An 18,013-nucleotide genomic window follows, 5' to 3' on the forward strand; every position below is an offset into this window, starting at 1 on the left:
AGACAATCTTTGCTCGAGTTTGAGGTCTAACTAGACAAGATCAAGGACAAGAACATAGTAACAGTATTCCCACTTTACAGGTGGACAGCCAAGAAGTGGACTAACAAACAGTTGTATTTCTGATGTATTTAAACACTCAATAAGAGCTTGACACCTACATATTTTTACAAAACAGACAAGTGAGAATCAATCCTCCAAAGTTTTGGTCCTGTGGGGGCTTAAAACCGTTAGTAACTATTTATATTAATAGTCCCACTGAGGAAGAACAGTTCCTCTGTGTCCCTCAGAGAGACTTTAGTCACTCTGAAGGATCAGTCCTTAAGTGCATGTTGGTGATGAACTGTCGGATTGATTTTGAAAAGCAACAGGGAATCCCCCCCTTAGCTAAAAATGTCATGCACATCAATTGTAGCTAAAGAATATCTCTCCAACACTTTTCTCCTCTCAAAAAGTTATATACAGGAAAAAAAAAGGCTTTATTTCCCTTTTTTGTCTCAAATTTCCACCACAGGCACAGAAATGCCCCACTGCAAAAGCTGGGCATACAAGCAGGCAGATTTTACATATTTATATTGAATTATTACTTGTCTACTGTTTTGTTGGTGGCTACTACAACTGGGAATCCTTGGGTTTTGACGGTCACATCAAAGGAGCTGCTCTGGCGTGAGAACCGGTCAAAGTGAGCCAGATAATTAATGGATTTATTACTGAGGTCGGTTCCCATGATTGTCAGTGGGCAGCAGCCACTGCTGTGTCGTAATCCTCATTCTCTTGGTGAGGCACATACTGCCTTAAAAAGGTTTAATGATCCAATAGTGATTTACTAATGGGAATCTTTCTTGTGGGTTTAGCAGGCCTTGGAGGAGGACAGAGTGGCACATAAAGGTCAGTTTTCAGCAGTATTGAGAAACATTTTCATTTGTTTTGAGGATCCTGTTTGTAGCAGTTTATCCACTAACTGCAAAAATAAATTGATGGGACAAAGTCATTGTAGCTGGGCAGGTAGTAGACTCGTGATGATGACATGAGAAGGAAAGGAAGCAGACACCAGTGACTGGCAGATTGTTGCTGAAGATCTGAGATCAAAACCCACACACTTCGGCCTTTATGATCAATGAAATAAAGAGTGCGTCAAGAGAGACCATGACAGCCTGAAGAAACCACAGGCTGCCAGCTGGTTCTTGCCACCAGCCCCTGCTGAGGCAGCTGCCTGGCAGAGACTTTTTGCTATGGTTGCATCCCCTTTCTCTCAGGGAAGGAGGGAGAGGGTTGCCTGCTGGGATGGCTGCCCAGAAAGAGGGCAGGGGAGGGAAATGAGACAAGGAAGTGGCTTTGCCTACCCAGAGGGAAGGAGATGCTCCTTGCACTGAAGGAGTCTGTGTACCCTGCCAAGGCTCCTCCTTGCTACCCCAGTCCTCTCCAGAAAAACAAACCCAAGAAAAACCAACCAAAACAAACTCCCTTTTCCTCCACCAAAATACATTTAGAAAGCAACAGAGGGAGAAGGGGTGAGGAGAGAAACACCATTATTTTAAGGCTTGTATACTAAAGCTAAGGGTTGTGCTGTGAAGTGTCATTAAAATGTGTTTGTGATATCCACACAGAGCAGACCTCCTCTTGTTAAACTAGTTGCACAAGTGTACCTTGAATGCATTAATATTTTGTTTTAAACTCCTTGAGGGAGAGTCCTTCTCCTAAAGAAAAATAGTTACTTGTCTCTCTCATATATGAAAAATAAATAAATAAATGCAGCATTCAGAGTTAAACCAAAACTAAGAGGGGAAAAAAAGTGTAGGCCTTTAGGTAATTGTAATTTTGCCTGCTTAGATTTATAGATAGCCTTGTAGTCATTCAATTAGATTTTCTTCTAGCACACAATAATACAGAATACTGTCCATGCCTATTCTTTACAGGTAAACCACTTTTCTTTACATCTTTCAGTAAGACATCGTTTTCTGGAGCAGTGAGGAGGTCCATAGAAGGAGGTCTTGAAGCATAACTTCTATGAAGATGTGGGCAAAGTTAGAAGTTTGCCAGCTGCTAGGCGATTGCAATCACAACTTCAGCGTTGCGTTGAGGTAATTTTTTTTCATCTTGAAGACTTTCATTTGTAGAAGAGAAAAATGCTGAATATGGACTGTACAAAAAACAAAATCAAGTCAACACCTCAGGACTTTCCTGTAGAATAAGTAGTAGCACTGTTCAGATAAACATTGTCTAAAATGTTTACCTTTGCTTGAATTCAGTATCAGCAGTTGTAGCTGTAAAAAAGGAGTCCACCCCTCCAGACCATTAAAGTAATTCAATCATCTCACACACTTCGTTTTGCTTCCCACATTCATTTCCTTTGTTTCTGAGGTTTTAATTTCTAGGGTACAACACTAATTCACACATCTCAGCTTGCACTAGCACCATGAATGCACCCCTTTAGAAAGAACACCCCTTTAAAAATAAATTATATTGACATCATCTTACAATCACTGCCACTACTGCAGCCAGACCATTAAAAGAAACTCTGAAGTTAGTGTTGAATGAGGTGTTGACTGGTCTTAGTTTTACAGGCTCGATAGAATATAACAACACATTATCATCAAATAATTTTGATGCTGTTCTGTTGGTTTTTTTCAGGTGAGAAGAAAGCTGATTCTTTGAAAACATTAAATCAAGTGTGAAAATATATTATTAAGCTTCAAATCCTATCCAGGGATGATACAAGATGGAGAAGGAGAAATTCAGTTGCCTGACCATATATATTTAAGTGCCACTTAAGCAACCTTGAGTTTCCCAGGCATTTGCACAGTGCTGGCAGAAGTGACACAGGACACAAAGGGAGACCTGCACTTTCCAGAGTGACAGTTGGAGCCCAGCTTAGGAGAAGGAAAATATTTAGGCATCTGAATACTGACTAAGTGATTATACTTACTTATTAATAGCATTTTACATCTTCCAGCAGTAGCAATTACTGGAGCATGAGGAACCAACCAATCAAAAGGAATCCCACCAAAACCAAACCAAACCACCTTTTTGCAGGTAATTATCTGTCAAAATTTTGTTCTATTTGCAAATCACGAAAGATTGAGTTCACCCTCAAATTGAGATCCCAGCATTTCTAGCACATGCCTGGTGCTCCCTTGCTTATAATTTCTGGTCATGGTCAGATGTATTGCTTGTGGTCATCTGTTCTGAGGCCTTTATGCACCAGCTTCCAAAACACAAGTCTGTGTTGTGCAAAATACTGAAGTAGAGGAACAGAGCACAAGTCAAAATGCCAGGGTTTAGTAAAATAATATTCAGTTTCAGGTAACAACCTCACACAAATGAGGCTGGGCACACGATTGCTTGCAAACAAAGCCATACCAATTCCTTTATCTTTTTTCGAAGTTGAACAAAACCATCCGTGACTATTAGATGACTCAGTTCCTCATTTGTGTGATCTCAAGGCTATCTGTGCCTATAAAAGCAGATGACTAATGAGACTGGTGACTAAAGAGCTGCTAACAGTCCACTCTTCAGTAGTATTTTCTGATGTCGTATCTTCTGATGAAAAGATGCTTGTGACCTTTCCTATTAAGAACAAACACCTCCTTTACAATACCTCTAAGAACTTGCTAATATTCAAGTCCCAGGCCTCGGTAAATGCCCTTTACCTATCTCATGGCATCCTGATTGAAGTATCATTTTTCAGAATAGCTGCAAACATTTTAAAGGCTCACAGTAAGGAGGCAGCAGCGTGAACTGACACCTCCTGGCTGTGACTACATCTGCCTGAACAACTGCCAGGCTATTCTGTTTTGAATATATGCATTCAGCCCTCAGCCGCAGTAGCCGGTTTTTCTTCTGGGGCAATACCTAGTGCCGGATTTCCTCCAGTCGCAATCAAAGCCAAAGGAGGACAGGCAGCACCACTCCTCTGTTGCCCATCTCCTCTCTAGGGTAATAATCTTCTCTCGGCAGCTTAAGTGCTTCTTATTTGCACTGCTGAGGGCTAAGGTTTCCAGCCTGTTAATGCTGAGTGACAGAATTGGTTTTTAGGTTTTTCCTCTTAAGAAAAACATTCTAGGAAATTGCATAACCTTCTTTGATCCTCTTGATAACTGGAATTTAAGGTTGCAAACCCACCCATTGAAAAGTTATTCAAAGCCAGCTGCTTACTATTCAGCAAGCAGCCTGGTTTGTCTTCTTGTGCTATGTGCTATGATCTAATCCTAAATTATATAAATCACAGACTTTCTTCTTCCTTCAGGTCCATTCATCATTGAATGCAGAGTAAGATAGAAAAGGGCTGAGGAAAGGTTGCATGTGCACAGACACAAATCCTGCCTTTTGGATCTTGGTTATGCCAAGGAAACAGCTTACCCTTGCTCTGTCCTAAACATTACATAGACTCCTATAGCTACAGCCAAAGCCATTAGAGGCTATTACTCTCTGATACCTTTCCAACAGCACATGTGAAATAGGCTGCTTCTCCACTAGTTTTTCGTTTGGGAAATTTTCATCCACTCCAGGGAGGTAACATTCCCAACAGAAGCTAGGGATAAAGAGGCATGAAGACTGAACTCCCATCTCATTTCCTGGACCCTTTAGGTGACTCAGGTTAAAAGACAGAACAATCTAAAAGACAACAAAACAAGAAATAGAGGAGACATCTGCAACCCAGTGTTCATGAATTTGGCCTATTTTGTGACAGTGAAAACGGGATAAGCCTAAACACACTGGATGCACAAATCCATCCATGGTGCTGTTCCAGAGTACTAAAATAACTATACTTTTGTCTAATTGGTATCTCAGAAACTCTGAAAGGCCTCTCTTTTTTCGGACTCGTTTTATATTTAGAACTAGGCAAAATGTTGCATTTGCAGCAACAAATGGTTATGTTTGGGGGCACATCAGTTAGAGTGAAGCCCTTAGGTAAAACCAAGTTACTGGCTGCCCATTTTTAACACAGTAAGATGCCTGTGAAACCTCCTACCAGGCTTTTAGAGGGCAGGTTAATAGTTAACAGCCTAAAGTCAAGTAGGGCTGCATCCTGCTCTTTTTCATGTAAATAAAGCCGACTTTTCATCTACTTGCAAGTTGGCTAATGTCTTTTATTCTTGAAACTGCAGAAAGTGAATGGCACCTGAACTGAATGTAGCTAAAGACGCCTGAACAGTAGTACAGCATTTGTGCCCCGAGTTAGAAAATGTCAAATTTCCCTCAAACAGAACTTCAAAGAATATCAACGATTTACAGTGCAGGGGTAGCAAGCTGCCTTCCCCCTCTTTTGTCCATTTTCTCCGTGGGACTGCCTGCTGTTCAAGCAAATCACTATCCCTACTCGCCTGGGTGCTGGAGACCAGTTGGTGCAGGTGGGGATGGGTTACATGCTTAACATTTGAGAGAAAGGGATGATGGGGTGAGCCACTGAGCTGAGGCTGCATATTGATGACAGATGAAGTCTCTATCTGGCTGTAGGATGATCACCCTGTTTCTATGGCTCAGTCTTGTCAGCTGCTCCTTGGGCATAATAATCTTTTATTGTCTTCAGGGCATGTAAGACTTTGTGCTTATCCTTAAGAGCAGAGCTTTATAGCCCTTCTACAGATGGGCTTTGCAGATTCAGATGCAACAATAACAAACCCTTGCCTCAGTAAGAACCGGTAAATTAGAAGACCAGAACTGGAAGTAAAAGCTACCCTCTCAATCCAGATATTTAATGATGTCATTGGCTTACACTCTTCCCCTTCTAAACACGGGCTCATAGTCGGGATCTGAAGGAAAGCTGAACCTAGAAATTCCCACCATTTTGGGGGCTCCCCAGAATGTGCAGATGGGTTTGCATCATTAAGCATACTGTCAGTGCAGAACCAGTTTACAAGCCTGAAAACCAATGTTGCTCTACCAACTGCTTTTTTTCTGCCTATTTCAGAGCACACTGTGTAAGACAGGCTTCATGCCTGAGCAAGGGGAGCAGCAGAGGACAGAGCAGCCTACAGGCTTGTTACCTGTGGCACAAATTGACTTTGAGTGCACAAGTATTCCTCAAGAGCAAACAAAAACTGCAACAAATAATCCATAAAACACAGTCAAAAAGGACTTCGTTTAATTAGTGATATGTAAAGGCTTTTGCATAGAAAAAGGTTAACAAAGTAATGCATAAAAGACCAACTAGGTACAGTATTTTTAAAACAAATATTTTAAAGTATATTTTGCATAATGTTTAACATTCTCACTGCTTATTGCTTTCTCCACACAGCAGAGAAATCAAGTGCATAATAATACATGCTGTGTTTTATTTTTATTATTTTTTAATTTTTTTACATAAAATCTCTAGTTCTTGACTGGATGTATTAAAATACTTAGGTTATTTTAAGTCACTGTAATAAAAAATGAAAGCAAACCATTTTATGCAGCACTAGTTGTCTGGGTATTGACAAAATAATTTACTCACACCCCCCTTAATACATTCATTTTGGTTTGGAATCAAACCCATGTTACAATGTTGGCATGTTAACAGCCAATTTTAAAACTGTCCCTACCATAACTTCATTCATACCCAGAGCGATCGTTCTCCCAGAAGTTGATAGTGAAGAGGAATCTTGCACAGAATCAGCTAAATGTCCAAATACAACTAAATAAGTGAATTTGAACTCTTAAAACACTGAGTCTCTTGTATTGGCATGAATCAACTGCATCCAAGTGTGCACAATTTAAATAGGTGTTTACTTTTGGGTGCATGACAAATTCACTGTGCAGATAGGAGCTAGCACCATATTTAAACCATAAAAAAGGGTGCCTCAAGGCTCACAGGCAGTGCTGAAACGTTCATTAATCCCAGCACTGATAAGATAATTGCTTTTACCAATGCTATGCTAGATGTCACAACCTGGCAAGTCTGTACAAAGAAAGTGAACTAAGGAAGCGAGAACCAGGCCTGTCAAATTGAACAATCTTCCTCAGTAATATTTTGGCTAAAACCCCCTGTCCCCTTCAGAAGCATGCTCTTTCGTGGAAAGGTGTCCCACTTCTGAAGTTGAATGCAGAATTTCTCCTCTCTCCCATACCATTTCCATACCTGTGCAATGTTACTTGTTTTAGCAGAACACACATATATATATATATAATTTTTTATTTATTATTTTTTTCAATGTCAGGCACTTATTAAAGTCAAACTCTTTTTCTAGCCTGGGGAAGCCCTGGTAGGTGCTATCCCTCACCACTTTGCCAAAGAAGGATGCATAGCTGGAGAATTATTAGTTCTAATGTCTACATATTTCTATGTATTCCCAGGAAACCTCTACATGCTGACATGATCACGCTGTTATGAAAGCCACTGCTGCTCCCTCAAAATGGCTCCAGCAAATCAGAATGAGAAGAAGAAGGTATCACTCCATGTCCTCTCCGATGCCTGAAATGAGGATAGCTGTGCCATTCCTTGGCAGGCTTACCAGCACCTCCCAGGCCCTTTGGGTGAGCAGGAAGGACACGCTGAGTCCTGAAGGCTCGTGTCTGGGAGCGTGTGGGCACATGGGACTTTGTGTGCACGTGTGCTGATGGAAAGGAGGGAGCTGGACTGGGAAGGGAGACGGGGCACTTAAAAGGCTCCAACTTCAGTCCCCCAGGGTCGGTACGGTTTGGTGTTGCCCCCGCTGCCAGCCTGCTGAGGGCTGGCAGTGGCTGATACGGCCAACGGCGGGGTGATGGCTGTCGCTGCAGCCACAGCGGCGGCAGCTGCGCTGGGGGGGAGCATGGGGAAGGTGCTGGTGAAAGAGAGGGGGAAGCTCTGGGCAGCAGCTGTAGCTGCCGCTGCTGCGGCATGCACGGTGGCTGAGAGGGATAAGAGGGAGGTAGAGAGAGGAGGGACGCAGGGAGCGATGCTGGCAGTGGAGGGGACTCGAAGTGCAGCATCGGCATGGGCAAAGGTGGCCGTGAGCAGGGCAGAGCCGTGGGGGGGCACGTCCGAGGAGAGTCTGCACGGGGTGGCATCAGAGGCGTGGAGTCCGTTGGGCTGCAGCAAAGCGGCAGGGAGGTGGTGGAAGGCAGCTGCCCAGTGGTGAGGGTGCAAAGGGTGGTGGTGGTGGGCCATGGAGGAGGTCATGGCGGCAGCTTCCCTCTGAGAGGCACAGGTGCTCAGGTGAGACACAAGTCGAACACGCAGTGGGTCTGACGTGTCGAGGCCTTCCACCGAACTCAGGTACCTCGCGACTTCTGTCAAGCACTCCCGGAAGCCAATGCTCATGAAATCCATGGCCAGGGAATGGGCATCAAAATAACCTGTGAGAGGAGGAGGGCAAAAGATGCATTGAATGTTGAGGCAGCTTCCTGGCTGACATGGCCAACCTGGTCCTTGCGCAGCTGCTGCGTCTCCCACTTACGGGTTAAGATTTGCAACACAAAAAGTTTGTTCTCTGATCTGTAAATGATTTGCGTGGCCATTCCTGTAATGCAATAGGTTGCAGTTGTTTTTGCAGACAATATACAAATGAAAAGAATTAAGTCCATGAGTACTCATGATACTTAAAAAGATACATGATGCCTCTCCTGAAATTCCTCAGCTAGCTGCTGCAGTGTTGTATTGATTCTGCACATGTGTGTGAAAGAGACGTTTATTCACACAAAGAAACAGGCTGAGGATCAGAGAGCTTGCATGTACTACCCTGCCTTGTCTTCCCTGTGCTGGCATTCATCCTAACGCTCTCAAACTAATTCTCGACATGGTGAGATAGTTGTTGTAACTGCTGCTGAGGTCCCATCTACTTCACAGAGTCATTAAGACAATATGACATACGGTGTTACTTAACTGCAAACTAAAAACATCTTGTCATGACTCTGCACACACACAATAAAAAGCTTTACTGAGAAAACGTTTTATGTAATGCCATTGCTAATTTGGAGATGGAAGACTGACAGTCATATGGCCCATGAGGTATTTCAACAAACAGCAACTGGAGCTCCGCGGGCTTGGGACAAAAAAGCTTTTGGAAAAAAAAAAAATCCTTATTAAATGCACATGAAAAGATATTCCCTTTCTAAAAGGGTCTAGCATCAAATCCTAGTCTGCAAGCTGCAGCTCTTCAACCACAAAAACCTATTCCAGTTTTTGGAATTTTCCTACTTAAGTTTAAAAGTACTCTCCTTGGGGGAATAATGTCCATTCCATTCCCAAGCTGGCATGGCTTTTTTTCCCCCTCTGTCAGTGAACCTTTTAGGTATGCGTGACTATGATGTGTGCTAGTATATGAAGATTGAGTGCCCTTACTACGGAGTAAAGTGGCAGCAATAGCTGCATTAGGACTTGTGCTCTCTGGCATGAATCATCTCTTTCTGAAAAATGCTAGCATCCTAGATGGCTTTTTTTTTTTTTTTTTTTGTTGCACTGGTATCAACTTTCAAGATAGAAAGGAACATTTCCATTGCTGCGCTCCTGCATTATAGAATTCACCTGGACACATTTATAGTTGTCCCTCCAAATTCCCTGCTCACTGTACACCCCTTCTTGCCAAATTTCGGCAGCACTTTTGCTTCAATCCACCTTGCTCAGCTGAGGCTGTACGAAACCTAGGAGAAGCACCAGTTTGACCACCAGATTGATGAGCATGAGGGCCTGAGGTCTTGTGTCAGCAAGCACTGATTCCTCCCAGCTTTTCTCCTGCTAAGCCCACTGTAACCAAGGGATCTGTGACAACACCACGGCTGAGTGCCCTCCTGAGAAACAAATGCCAGGCAGGGCAGCGGTGGCAAGCTAGCAGGGTACCTGCTCGGGTGCCAGCCAGCCTGGCGTGGGGACTGACTCCATGCCGGAGGCTCCAGGACCTCTGGCAGCTTCAGAGGGGCTGACATGCAGCCAAACCTGCCTCCCAGCTCTGGCCACAAGTCAGCCAGCCTGGGAGTCTTGAGAGCCGTGGCTCAAGCCAGGGCTTCCCAGCCTCTCTCCAGACCAGAGGAGACGTGGGGGATGTGGTTGCCACCAGCTTCTCTGGAGTCTCAGCTGCTGGCTCTGTGATGAGCCGCCCCAAAGCCCTGGTGATCCTGGCTCCCTCTCAGTCTCCGATGGTGGCTGAGACATGAAAACAGAGGGGAGATGAGAGCTGGGACTCCCAGGCTCCATTATATTTTGATTTTGATGGTTATCTTTTCCAGGTTTCCCCTTTGCCGTCCTCCCTCTTCTCAGAAAGACTGAAAAATATTTTTCTTGTTTGTTTCCAAAATCCAAGAACATCCTCCACCACCACCCACAACGTGGACAGGCTAGCATTATGCAGTGAGTGGGGTATGCCAGCTTTACTTGGGCTATCCTGGTAACCTACCTGCTCTGCACACAGGACACAGGCTGAGTCGTTCCAGCTATATTAACCCATGTTGCTGACTCAGGTGTCAGTCACCCAAACTAAATTTGCAGTGAAGCTGCAATAAAACCACACCAAGGTTTCAGCAAGCGACTCACTGTTGACAAATTACTCCTCCCCTGCGCTTGTTTGCAGGGTCAGCGAAAATTCCTGGACTCAGGCCAAAACATAACTCAACATGCACAGGAGACCATTGCCCACACCTGCATTAAGGCAGCAGAAACATGGATCCATGCAGGACCTCAAAGGCAGTGGCATACCTGCCTGGAGAGCTCTGCAAAGCAGAGCAGAGACAGGAGCCACGTTAGGTTTTCTTCTGCCAAGCCCACCTCAGGCTCAGCGTGCTGAGCAGTGGCTGACTCAGTCAGCCCAGCTTACCTAGCCCCAGGCATTCCCCATCGTGGGTGTCCTCCATTTCTGCATGAGGAGGAAGAGCTTTCCCCAGTTCCTCAATGCAGGGGACCATGAGGGCATCAGGCCACATTTTGCCCTGCTGCAGTAACAGCTTTTGTACATAGGAAAACTGCTGGAACTCATTTTAATCCTGATCCAAAAATGTTTCTGGCTCAGAAGATGAGCTACAAAGTAGAAATAACTACACTTGCAAATAAACTTCTGCCTTAAAAACACCCTAAAAATTATATTTAAAGCTGTTACTTAGGCTGCAAAGTAAAACGTTAAGCAAGCAGGAAATGCAGGCTTAAACTTTGCTCAGTACTAACTGGCAAACCTCTTTTTCTTAAAGTTTCTAAATCCAGGCAGGGAGAGATTACTCTTATCTCTAGGTCAGAGGGAGAAGATAAAGCTCTAGTATTTGTGAAGTGACTGAGTATTATATGGATGTGCCACCCACTATGGACCATGGGGTGAATGGAAGGCAGCTCTGGGTATAAACCAGAATCACCTCTCCCAGCACCTCAATGTGTCATCCTTCCCCACACTGGCCTCCAGTAGCCACAGGCACGCTGGTGTTAGCCAGGGCAGGGAGAGGCATGGCTGTGGTGGCAGACAAAGGAAGAGACCGCATTGACCTGGAACTGCTCACAAAATCCAGCTTGTCCTGCAGCAGCCAGATGCCGGGGCTCTGCTGACACCTCTTTCCACCCAGCAGCTCCCATCCCAGGCACTTTGTTCCCTGCCCCACTGGCTGGGCCACCTCACCTGACCCAATTATAAAATAACCCCCTATAAGTTTTTTTGGGGTAGAGAGGCAGGTAAAGGGGGGTTTATACTAAATTAAGCCCCCAGTCAGGTTCACCTCCTGGTCTCCCACTATCAGCTCAGACATTGGAGGGGTGGGAGCTGCTTCAGCTTTTCAGAGGAGCGCAAAGCAGGGTCAGGTTGGGTGGGTTAGCTGAGCTGCATATTGCATGGGGAGGACAAAGCAGAACAACCATCGTTTCCCCCAGCAGCAGAACACTGTTCAATCTGTGCACTAGGTGACACAGCTTGTGTAAAGCCAACATGCCACCATGCAATTGAACACGGCACCATCTCACACACACACACACACACAGGGTCTGAATTTAAATTGCACAAGCACAATCAATTCCAGTGTTTCATAACTTTCAAGAGTGCAGCTTTACCAACTAAATAGTGCTTTTTAAAAGACACTTGTAAGATATAAATATGAACCTCTTTTAATTTTGCACGTTTTCTGAGGAATCAAGAGGCATGTTTGTTATATGAAGGGCAAGAAAATTCCTTTCACAGCTTATAGAACAAGTTACCTATGAATTTTAAGCTTAAGTGGACTCTCAACAAAAGCCTCTTAACACCTAGAAAATAGGTATGTCAGCCTGGTGTCAATTTTCACAAACAACAGAGTATCAGCCTCCAGCATGTTTTCCCATAACCATCTGTTGCTAAGCATGCGCCAATTTTGAGTGCTATAATCACTGCAAGGTACAGAGAGGAGCAGTAATTCAATCACTGACTAAAAACTTTAATCAAAAAAGGAAGACAGAGAGCAACAGCAGCTTCTTTTCTAGCCTTTACCTATAGAGCCAGTGGGTTCATGAAAAATCGGCTGGTTTCCATTACAGCAATTTGAACCATAATCACGGTCGATGGCACGGGACGTGAGACTGTGCTTACAGGAGACCGGCAAGTTTTTCAGTCCAAATAAGTTCCAAACCCATGACTACACAGAATACCTCGTGGGTGGCTGAAATCACTTGGCCTCCAGCCTCAGGACTGTCAGCTTGCACAAGTGAGGTGCGCTTGGCTCCCAGCAGTCGGCTGATCCAGCGGGTCAGCCAGTGCAGCCCCTGCGTCATGCCAGTGCCCAGGGAGCTGCCCAGACCTCTGACATACAAATACACCATGCAAATGTGAACTCAGAGTCTGCTTTATCAGGTACCTGAGCTGCAGAGAGCAAGTCTGGGTTTTGTTCTGGGGAACAAGACAGTCTAACCTGGCATTTAAAAGTCTTTCCAGAACAAAGAAAATACATAAACAACAATGAAAGTTCCTCTCCATCCACTTCCTTCGGTATAGCTGCTGGATAATGAGGTTTAGCTGCACAATTGTTGCCACAAACCTCCTGTTTATGTTTGGTGTTTGTGTATTTGTTTTGTCTCCCTGTGCAGATTTCAGTGCTCTTTGGAAACCCCAAACAAATCTCTGACTGGGCTGCCTGTGAATGAAGCCTTTACTCCCACAGTGTTATGAAAGCAAACACAAGCCCAGGGTCAAGTGCTTCTTTTGTCCCAGTAGTTCTTTCCCACGAGTTCAATCCTGCCATTAGCATTGATTTCCACTCCTTTAATCTGGAAACGCAGCTCATCAAAGCACTTTTTTTGCTGAGATTTCCCCGAATATTAGAAAAGAAACCATGGGCTCCTTACCTTTACCTCCAGTCGCCTGCAGCATCTTCAGATGATCCACTGTCATTTGCAGTATCTCCGCTTTTTCTAATTTGGCAGATCCCTTTGAGATAAAGAGACTCATATAAATAAAGGCTTACAAGTACGAGAAACTTTAATTTGATATACTTTCCACTGAGCTCAGCCTTATGGTTTCAATTTCCCCTATCATTAGGACATTGTCAGCTTAATTCTTTCGTGAGCATCTGCCTCCCAGATCTTGTCTAAGGACTAATGCTGTCTCCGCTCTAGCTATACAAGCAGCAGCACGATTTTGCTTTATTAAGGCTATAGCTCAGGGTAGCTCTGGCCTTGAAGATAGTGTAGAGATGACATCTTCATGAAGTGAGATAAACAGGTAACTTCCTGGGCTTTCTTTTTAACAACAGACAGAAACGGAGGGCTGGCAGGTCAGGTCTGCGCAGTTATCGATGAAGACCCTGGAGCAACATACTCTTTTGTGCCTTTACCAGTAGGTGTCCCTGTGGACACATACACCCAAAAGTATCCCTCTTCCTTAATAGCTTGTTAATTTTCGACATATCATTTGGCTGCTGACTATTCTATACTCATTCTCGACTGAAAAAACAACCCACAATATTTTAAGTTAGCAAAAGGCCTAGTTTTCTGGTACGTGAAGCTAAATACTGTGAAATAGTTCAGCTCCTCTGCCAGTAAAAATCTTTTCTGTTAGTGAGGGTGGCTCAGAGATGCAATAGGTGATGGAAAACTACCAAATACAACTCAAAAGGTTGTATTAACATATTAATTTATAAATAAAGCTATTTTGAATGGTAGCATTTCCTTCAAAATCTGGAGAACACCCAGATGACCGAGTTTACCATGCAAATGTTATTCCAGTGCAAGATACTGTCCCTTGGCATCAGCCAACACCAGGGCTGCACAAACTGCAGTCACCAGTGGATCACATCCCACAAGCCAAATTTTTCTCCTATTTATCTACTCTGAAGCCTCACACGTGCAGGTTAGGCAAGGCTTACACCCTCCCCCTCTGCAGCCCTGCTTCATCGAGGCTTTCTAATCTCTGAGAAGGATTCTGGAGCGCAGAGCTGCAATTTGATTTGGGGAAGGAAGGAGGGAGAGAGCGATGCAGAAGCGAAACTAAAACTCCAACTTGGAAACTCCAGTGAGCTGAATGTCAAGGAGCTGAAGACGGCTGATGACTTTGCCCTTAGCATATCTCATAAAAATGGTGGGTCTTTCTGAGCAAAATACAGCATGCACTCATTTTGACACTAAATTATTTTTGATCTGCTTATTGCTTTTGGCGCTTTCCTTGTGCAAAGGTTGGTGTGAGTGTGAATTTTTGGTCAGAATTCCCATTTTACATGCAACTACATCCTGTAGTTTTCTCAGACTTCATCTTTTCCATAGACACAGTACAAACTGTCTCAGTAACAGTGACTAATAGCTAAAAACTGCATGGTGCTGGGTAATTTCCAAAGGCTCTGTAGGACTTGCTTTATAATGTTTGTGGTTTTCAAGAAGTAAACAATAAAATGGAACAAACAACCGTTGTCTCTTGACCCTGTTTATCTAGCTGAAGATACCTCTGTCACTGTTTTGCTAGAACCTCCACCACGGCATGACTACAACTAGTAGTTACCAAAACAATATTGCAGGTGACAGGTGATGCTGTCATCACAATTACAATACTTCAAATTTCTCTATAACCAGGTTTTGTTCAAACCAAGGATGTAACAGACCTAATATGGTGCGGTACCTACCACATAATTAACACTGACATTCAGCGCCTCACAATCCTGCTCTCAAATTCTACTTTCTGTTATTTCATTTTACTATTACAAGGAAGTCAGGTTCTTTATTTTCAGTTGGGTCTTTTTATCGCAATGTAGTGTCAACTGCACATATCCATACATCTTCAGATACATCCAACAAAACAGGAATAAAACTACGTATTGAACCAAAACCCTAAAAAAATAAATACAAATCAAGGTGTGGAAAAATAAACATTTGAATGGCAGAAACAAAATGCTCTTTTTTTAAAGGACAAATTGTATTCTAAACTTTTGGCCTGACCAAGGAGCTGAACCAAAGCTAGCTGGATCCTTACAGCCTTTGCACTGCATACTTTCTCACTGAATGTCTTTGAACGTATCACTGACTTCATGGTTCATGGTCCCTTCCTAACGCGCTGTTTCTACACAGTCACTCTAAAATGTGAGTAATGCAGGTTACTTGCTCCCTTTTCAGGAAACTGGGTTGATTAGTTTGCAACTGAAACGACAGATTAAAAAAATAAAGGATTCTTAAAGTAGGTGTGAAGCAGATTATATTTAAAGGTTTAGACAGAAGGCAAACTGACACCCAGGTTTGGGGGAATTGTGTTGGGTTTGTTGGTCGTTTTGATTTTTTTTTTTTTTTAATATGGAATAAAGCACATTTTTAACAAACCACTACTGGAATTCACTGAAAGAACAGAGGCAACATGAACAGAGTTACCCTTAAGGGAAAAACAAGCCAAAGAATGGAAATGTTTTTCAGCCTTATAATGAATTATATTTCTAATAGTTTTGCCACAACAAGGCATTTTATTGAAATGCCTGCTTTGTGCCAGATCAGGACACATACAGTATTATTTTAATGACTTTTACAAGAGAACTAATATTGCCAGATGAGATACAGAATTTGAAAATAGGAAAAAAAAGGGCTTACTTGTTTTTCAAAAGCAGTTGGCACAAGCCGCCTCAGCTCTGATAAACTGTTATTTATACGATCACGGCGCCTTTTCTCTATAATCTATTCCCAAAGAAAACCAAAACATGTTAAGTTTAGAAAAAATGTCAACGGGCAAAATCAAAGCATGCATGCAAATTCTCACACGGAAAAATAATTAAATGCAACGTACCCCTCTTCTTTTCTTTCTAGCCATAATCTGAGATGTTGTTGTTGGGGAATTTGATCGAATGACAGAACTATTACTTTGCCTGTGAAACAATAAAAGTATGTCAGGTGTTGCACAACTTGGCACTGATCTTTGAAGACACCTTAGGTCATTGTTATTAGTTATGCATAGTCCTTCACCTGCTGTTCAGTGCTTAGAAGATGTGCTTTGCATTGCACAGTATTTTTAAAGAAAACATTTAATTTTTGACAGTTCCAGAATATATTTCGAATGGACAGAATACCCTGTCAGCAATAAAGTCCCTTTCTGGAGACAGGTCACTCTCCTGCCCAGGAGATTTCGTTTCCATTGCATACAAAGCCCTGCCTACCAAACACAGGCTGAAGAACCGAGTGCAAACCCACGTGAACCACGTCCATATGCTAACAGTGGTGGTAAGTAGAGGTATCCAACACCACAACCACTACCTGACCTGCTAGGTTTTGACATCCTGACCATTGCTACTCGAGTCAGTAGATGCTCAAGTCAGTTGCCCACCCCAATCTGCTGCATTGTCCCACATTAGGCGCAGAATTCAAAATCCACTTTTAAACCTACACCACCCACGAGCATGGAAAGGCTTTTATTTGATCATGTGTAAGCAAAAATATCCGATAGCTTTTAATACTGATCTGGACGCGACAGGGCTCCAGAGCATGTGTCCCTAAATTGGCAAGACTAGCTGTGAAGGCCAGCAGGGTCCCGCCGGACTCCCAGCCATCCCATGTTCTCGACTAACACGGCTCACGCTCGGCTTGCAGAAGTTACCATTCAGGTGCCGTGGCTCCCTGATTACTTTCCACAGCTCACTGCCCGCTGGCGCACATTCCCTTAGGTTGTCCGGCCTGCTCAGGAGCTATTTTGGAAAAGATCTGATTGAAAACGGCAAATTAAGCGGAGCTAATGAACTGCAGCCTGATGTCTCCCAAGCTACTTGAGTGCTCCGGATTATTTCGAGGCTCGGGCAGCTATACCACGGGGCAAACTGGTCTTTCAATAAGCTACTGGTTGACCTGGAGGAAGACACTACAGCCCCACCCCCTTTCGCTCCCCCGCCGGGGCAGCCAGGTTTCCGCCGCGCTCTACCCGAGTCCCTCGGAGACGGCGGCCCCGGAGGAACGGTGTGTGTGCGTTCCACTTACCCTGAGTAGTTGTTCTCGCTCCCCACATCTATAGTCTCATCCATGTCGCTGTCTGAGGTAGTTTCCTCACACGGTCGTTTCATCGTGGGCACAGGATGCGGCACAACTTATAACCGGGATGGGAGCAGTGATAAATAAATCCGGGGGGGAGGGCTTCGGTGCGGCAGGGCACAGCTCAGCTCTGTAACGCCAACACAGAACACCCTCTCTGAAACGCTTTCCCACGCCGCGGCACAGCCTCAAGCCCGACGGCCCGCCCCCGGCAAGACCCGCCCCGCCCCGCCGGGGGTGACGGGCGGGGAGGGAGGCCGCCCACCGCGGAGGCGCGGGCAGGCAGCCGCCGGCCCCGCAGGAGGGCTGCCCGCCCTCGACCCGTGCAGGGTGGGGAGCGGAGCGGGGCATTTGCCCCCCGCACGGACTGGGGGGAGGACAGGGCTCCTGGGCATCGCCGGTGCTCCCCTTCGGGGGAACAAGTGGCATCTGGCCCCTAGCCCTCCCATGCTGCCGGAGGGAGAAGGGAAGAAGCCCCGCCATCCCACCTATCATTTAGCGCGGGCTTGGTTCCCCTGGCCTGTAAACTCCGAGCCGAACCAGCCCCCCTCCCCGTTCCGCAAAGCGCCTGCTGGCAGCCCTGACCCCCGCTTCTTGTGTGCCGCGGAGTGTCTTGTAGGATGCAGGAAAGTGGGTGTGAGGGTTGTGTGTATCCCGGGAAAAGTATAAATCCCGGCCCAGCCAGGCAAGCTGCCCCGTCCT

General features: G+C 44.7%; 1 protein-coding gene and 1 long non-coding RNA gene across 3 annotated transcripts; one reads left to right on the forward strand and one right to left on the reverse strand.

The window, feature by feature from the left end:
• Positions 1-6,065: 6,065 nt before the first annotated feature.
• On the reverse strand, positions 6,066-17,403 carry HEY2 (hes related family bHLH transcription factor with YRPW motif 2). 2 transcript variants are annotated; one of them, XM_061378088.1, is made up of 5 exons: positions 17,261-17,403; positions 16,083-16,161; positions 15,890-15,973; positions 13,175-13,256; positions 6,066-8,253 (listed from the first exon to the last, which is right to left on the reverse strand). In XM_061378088.1, the coding sequence occupies exons 1-5, from the start codon at positions 17,341-17,343 to the stop codon at positions 7,574-7,576; spliced, it is 1,008 nt and encodes a 335-aa protein (XP_061234072.1). In that variant the 5' UTR covers positions 17,344-17,403; the 3' UTR covers positions 6,066-7,573. The 2 variants fall into 2 exon arrangements, with proteins under 2 accessions (XP_061234072.1, XP_061234073.1); XM_061378089.1 differs by lacking the exon at positions 17,261-17,403 and adding an exon at positions 16,867-17,099.
• LOC133225577 (uncharacterized) lies at positions 7,492-15,151 on the forward strand. Its single transcript, XR_009729199.1, has 3 exons — positions 7,492-7,602; positions 13,582-13,664; positions 14,211-15,151. It is a non-coding gene; the product is annotated as an uncharacterized LOC133225577 (long non-coding RNA).
• Positions 17,404-18,013: the final 610 nt, after the last annotated feature.

The sequence above is a fragment of the Neopsephotus bourkii genome, unplaced genomic scaffold (assembly GCF_033783945.1).
Source record: "Neopsephotus bourkii isolate Nb327-2 ecotype Australia unplaced genomic scaffold, CSIRO-AGI_Nbou_v1 NB_1765, whole genome shotgun sequence".
Taxonomy (NCBI): Eukaryota; Metazoa; Chordata; class Aves; order Psittaciformes; family Psittacidae; genus Neopsephotus; species Neopsephotus bourkii.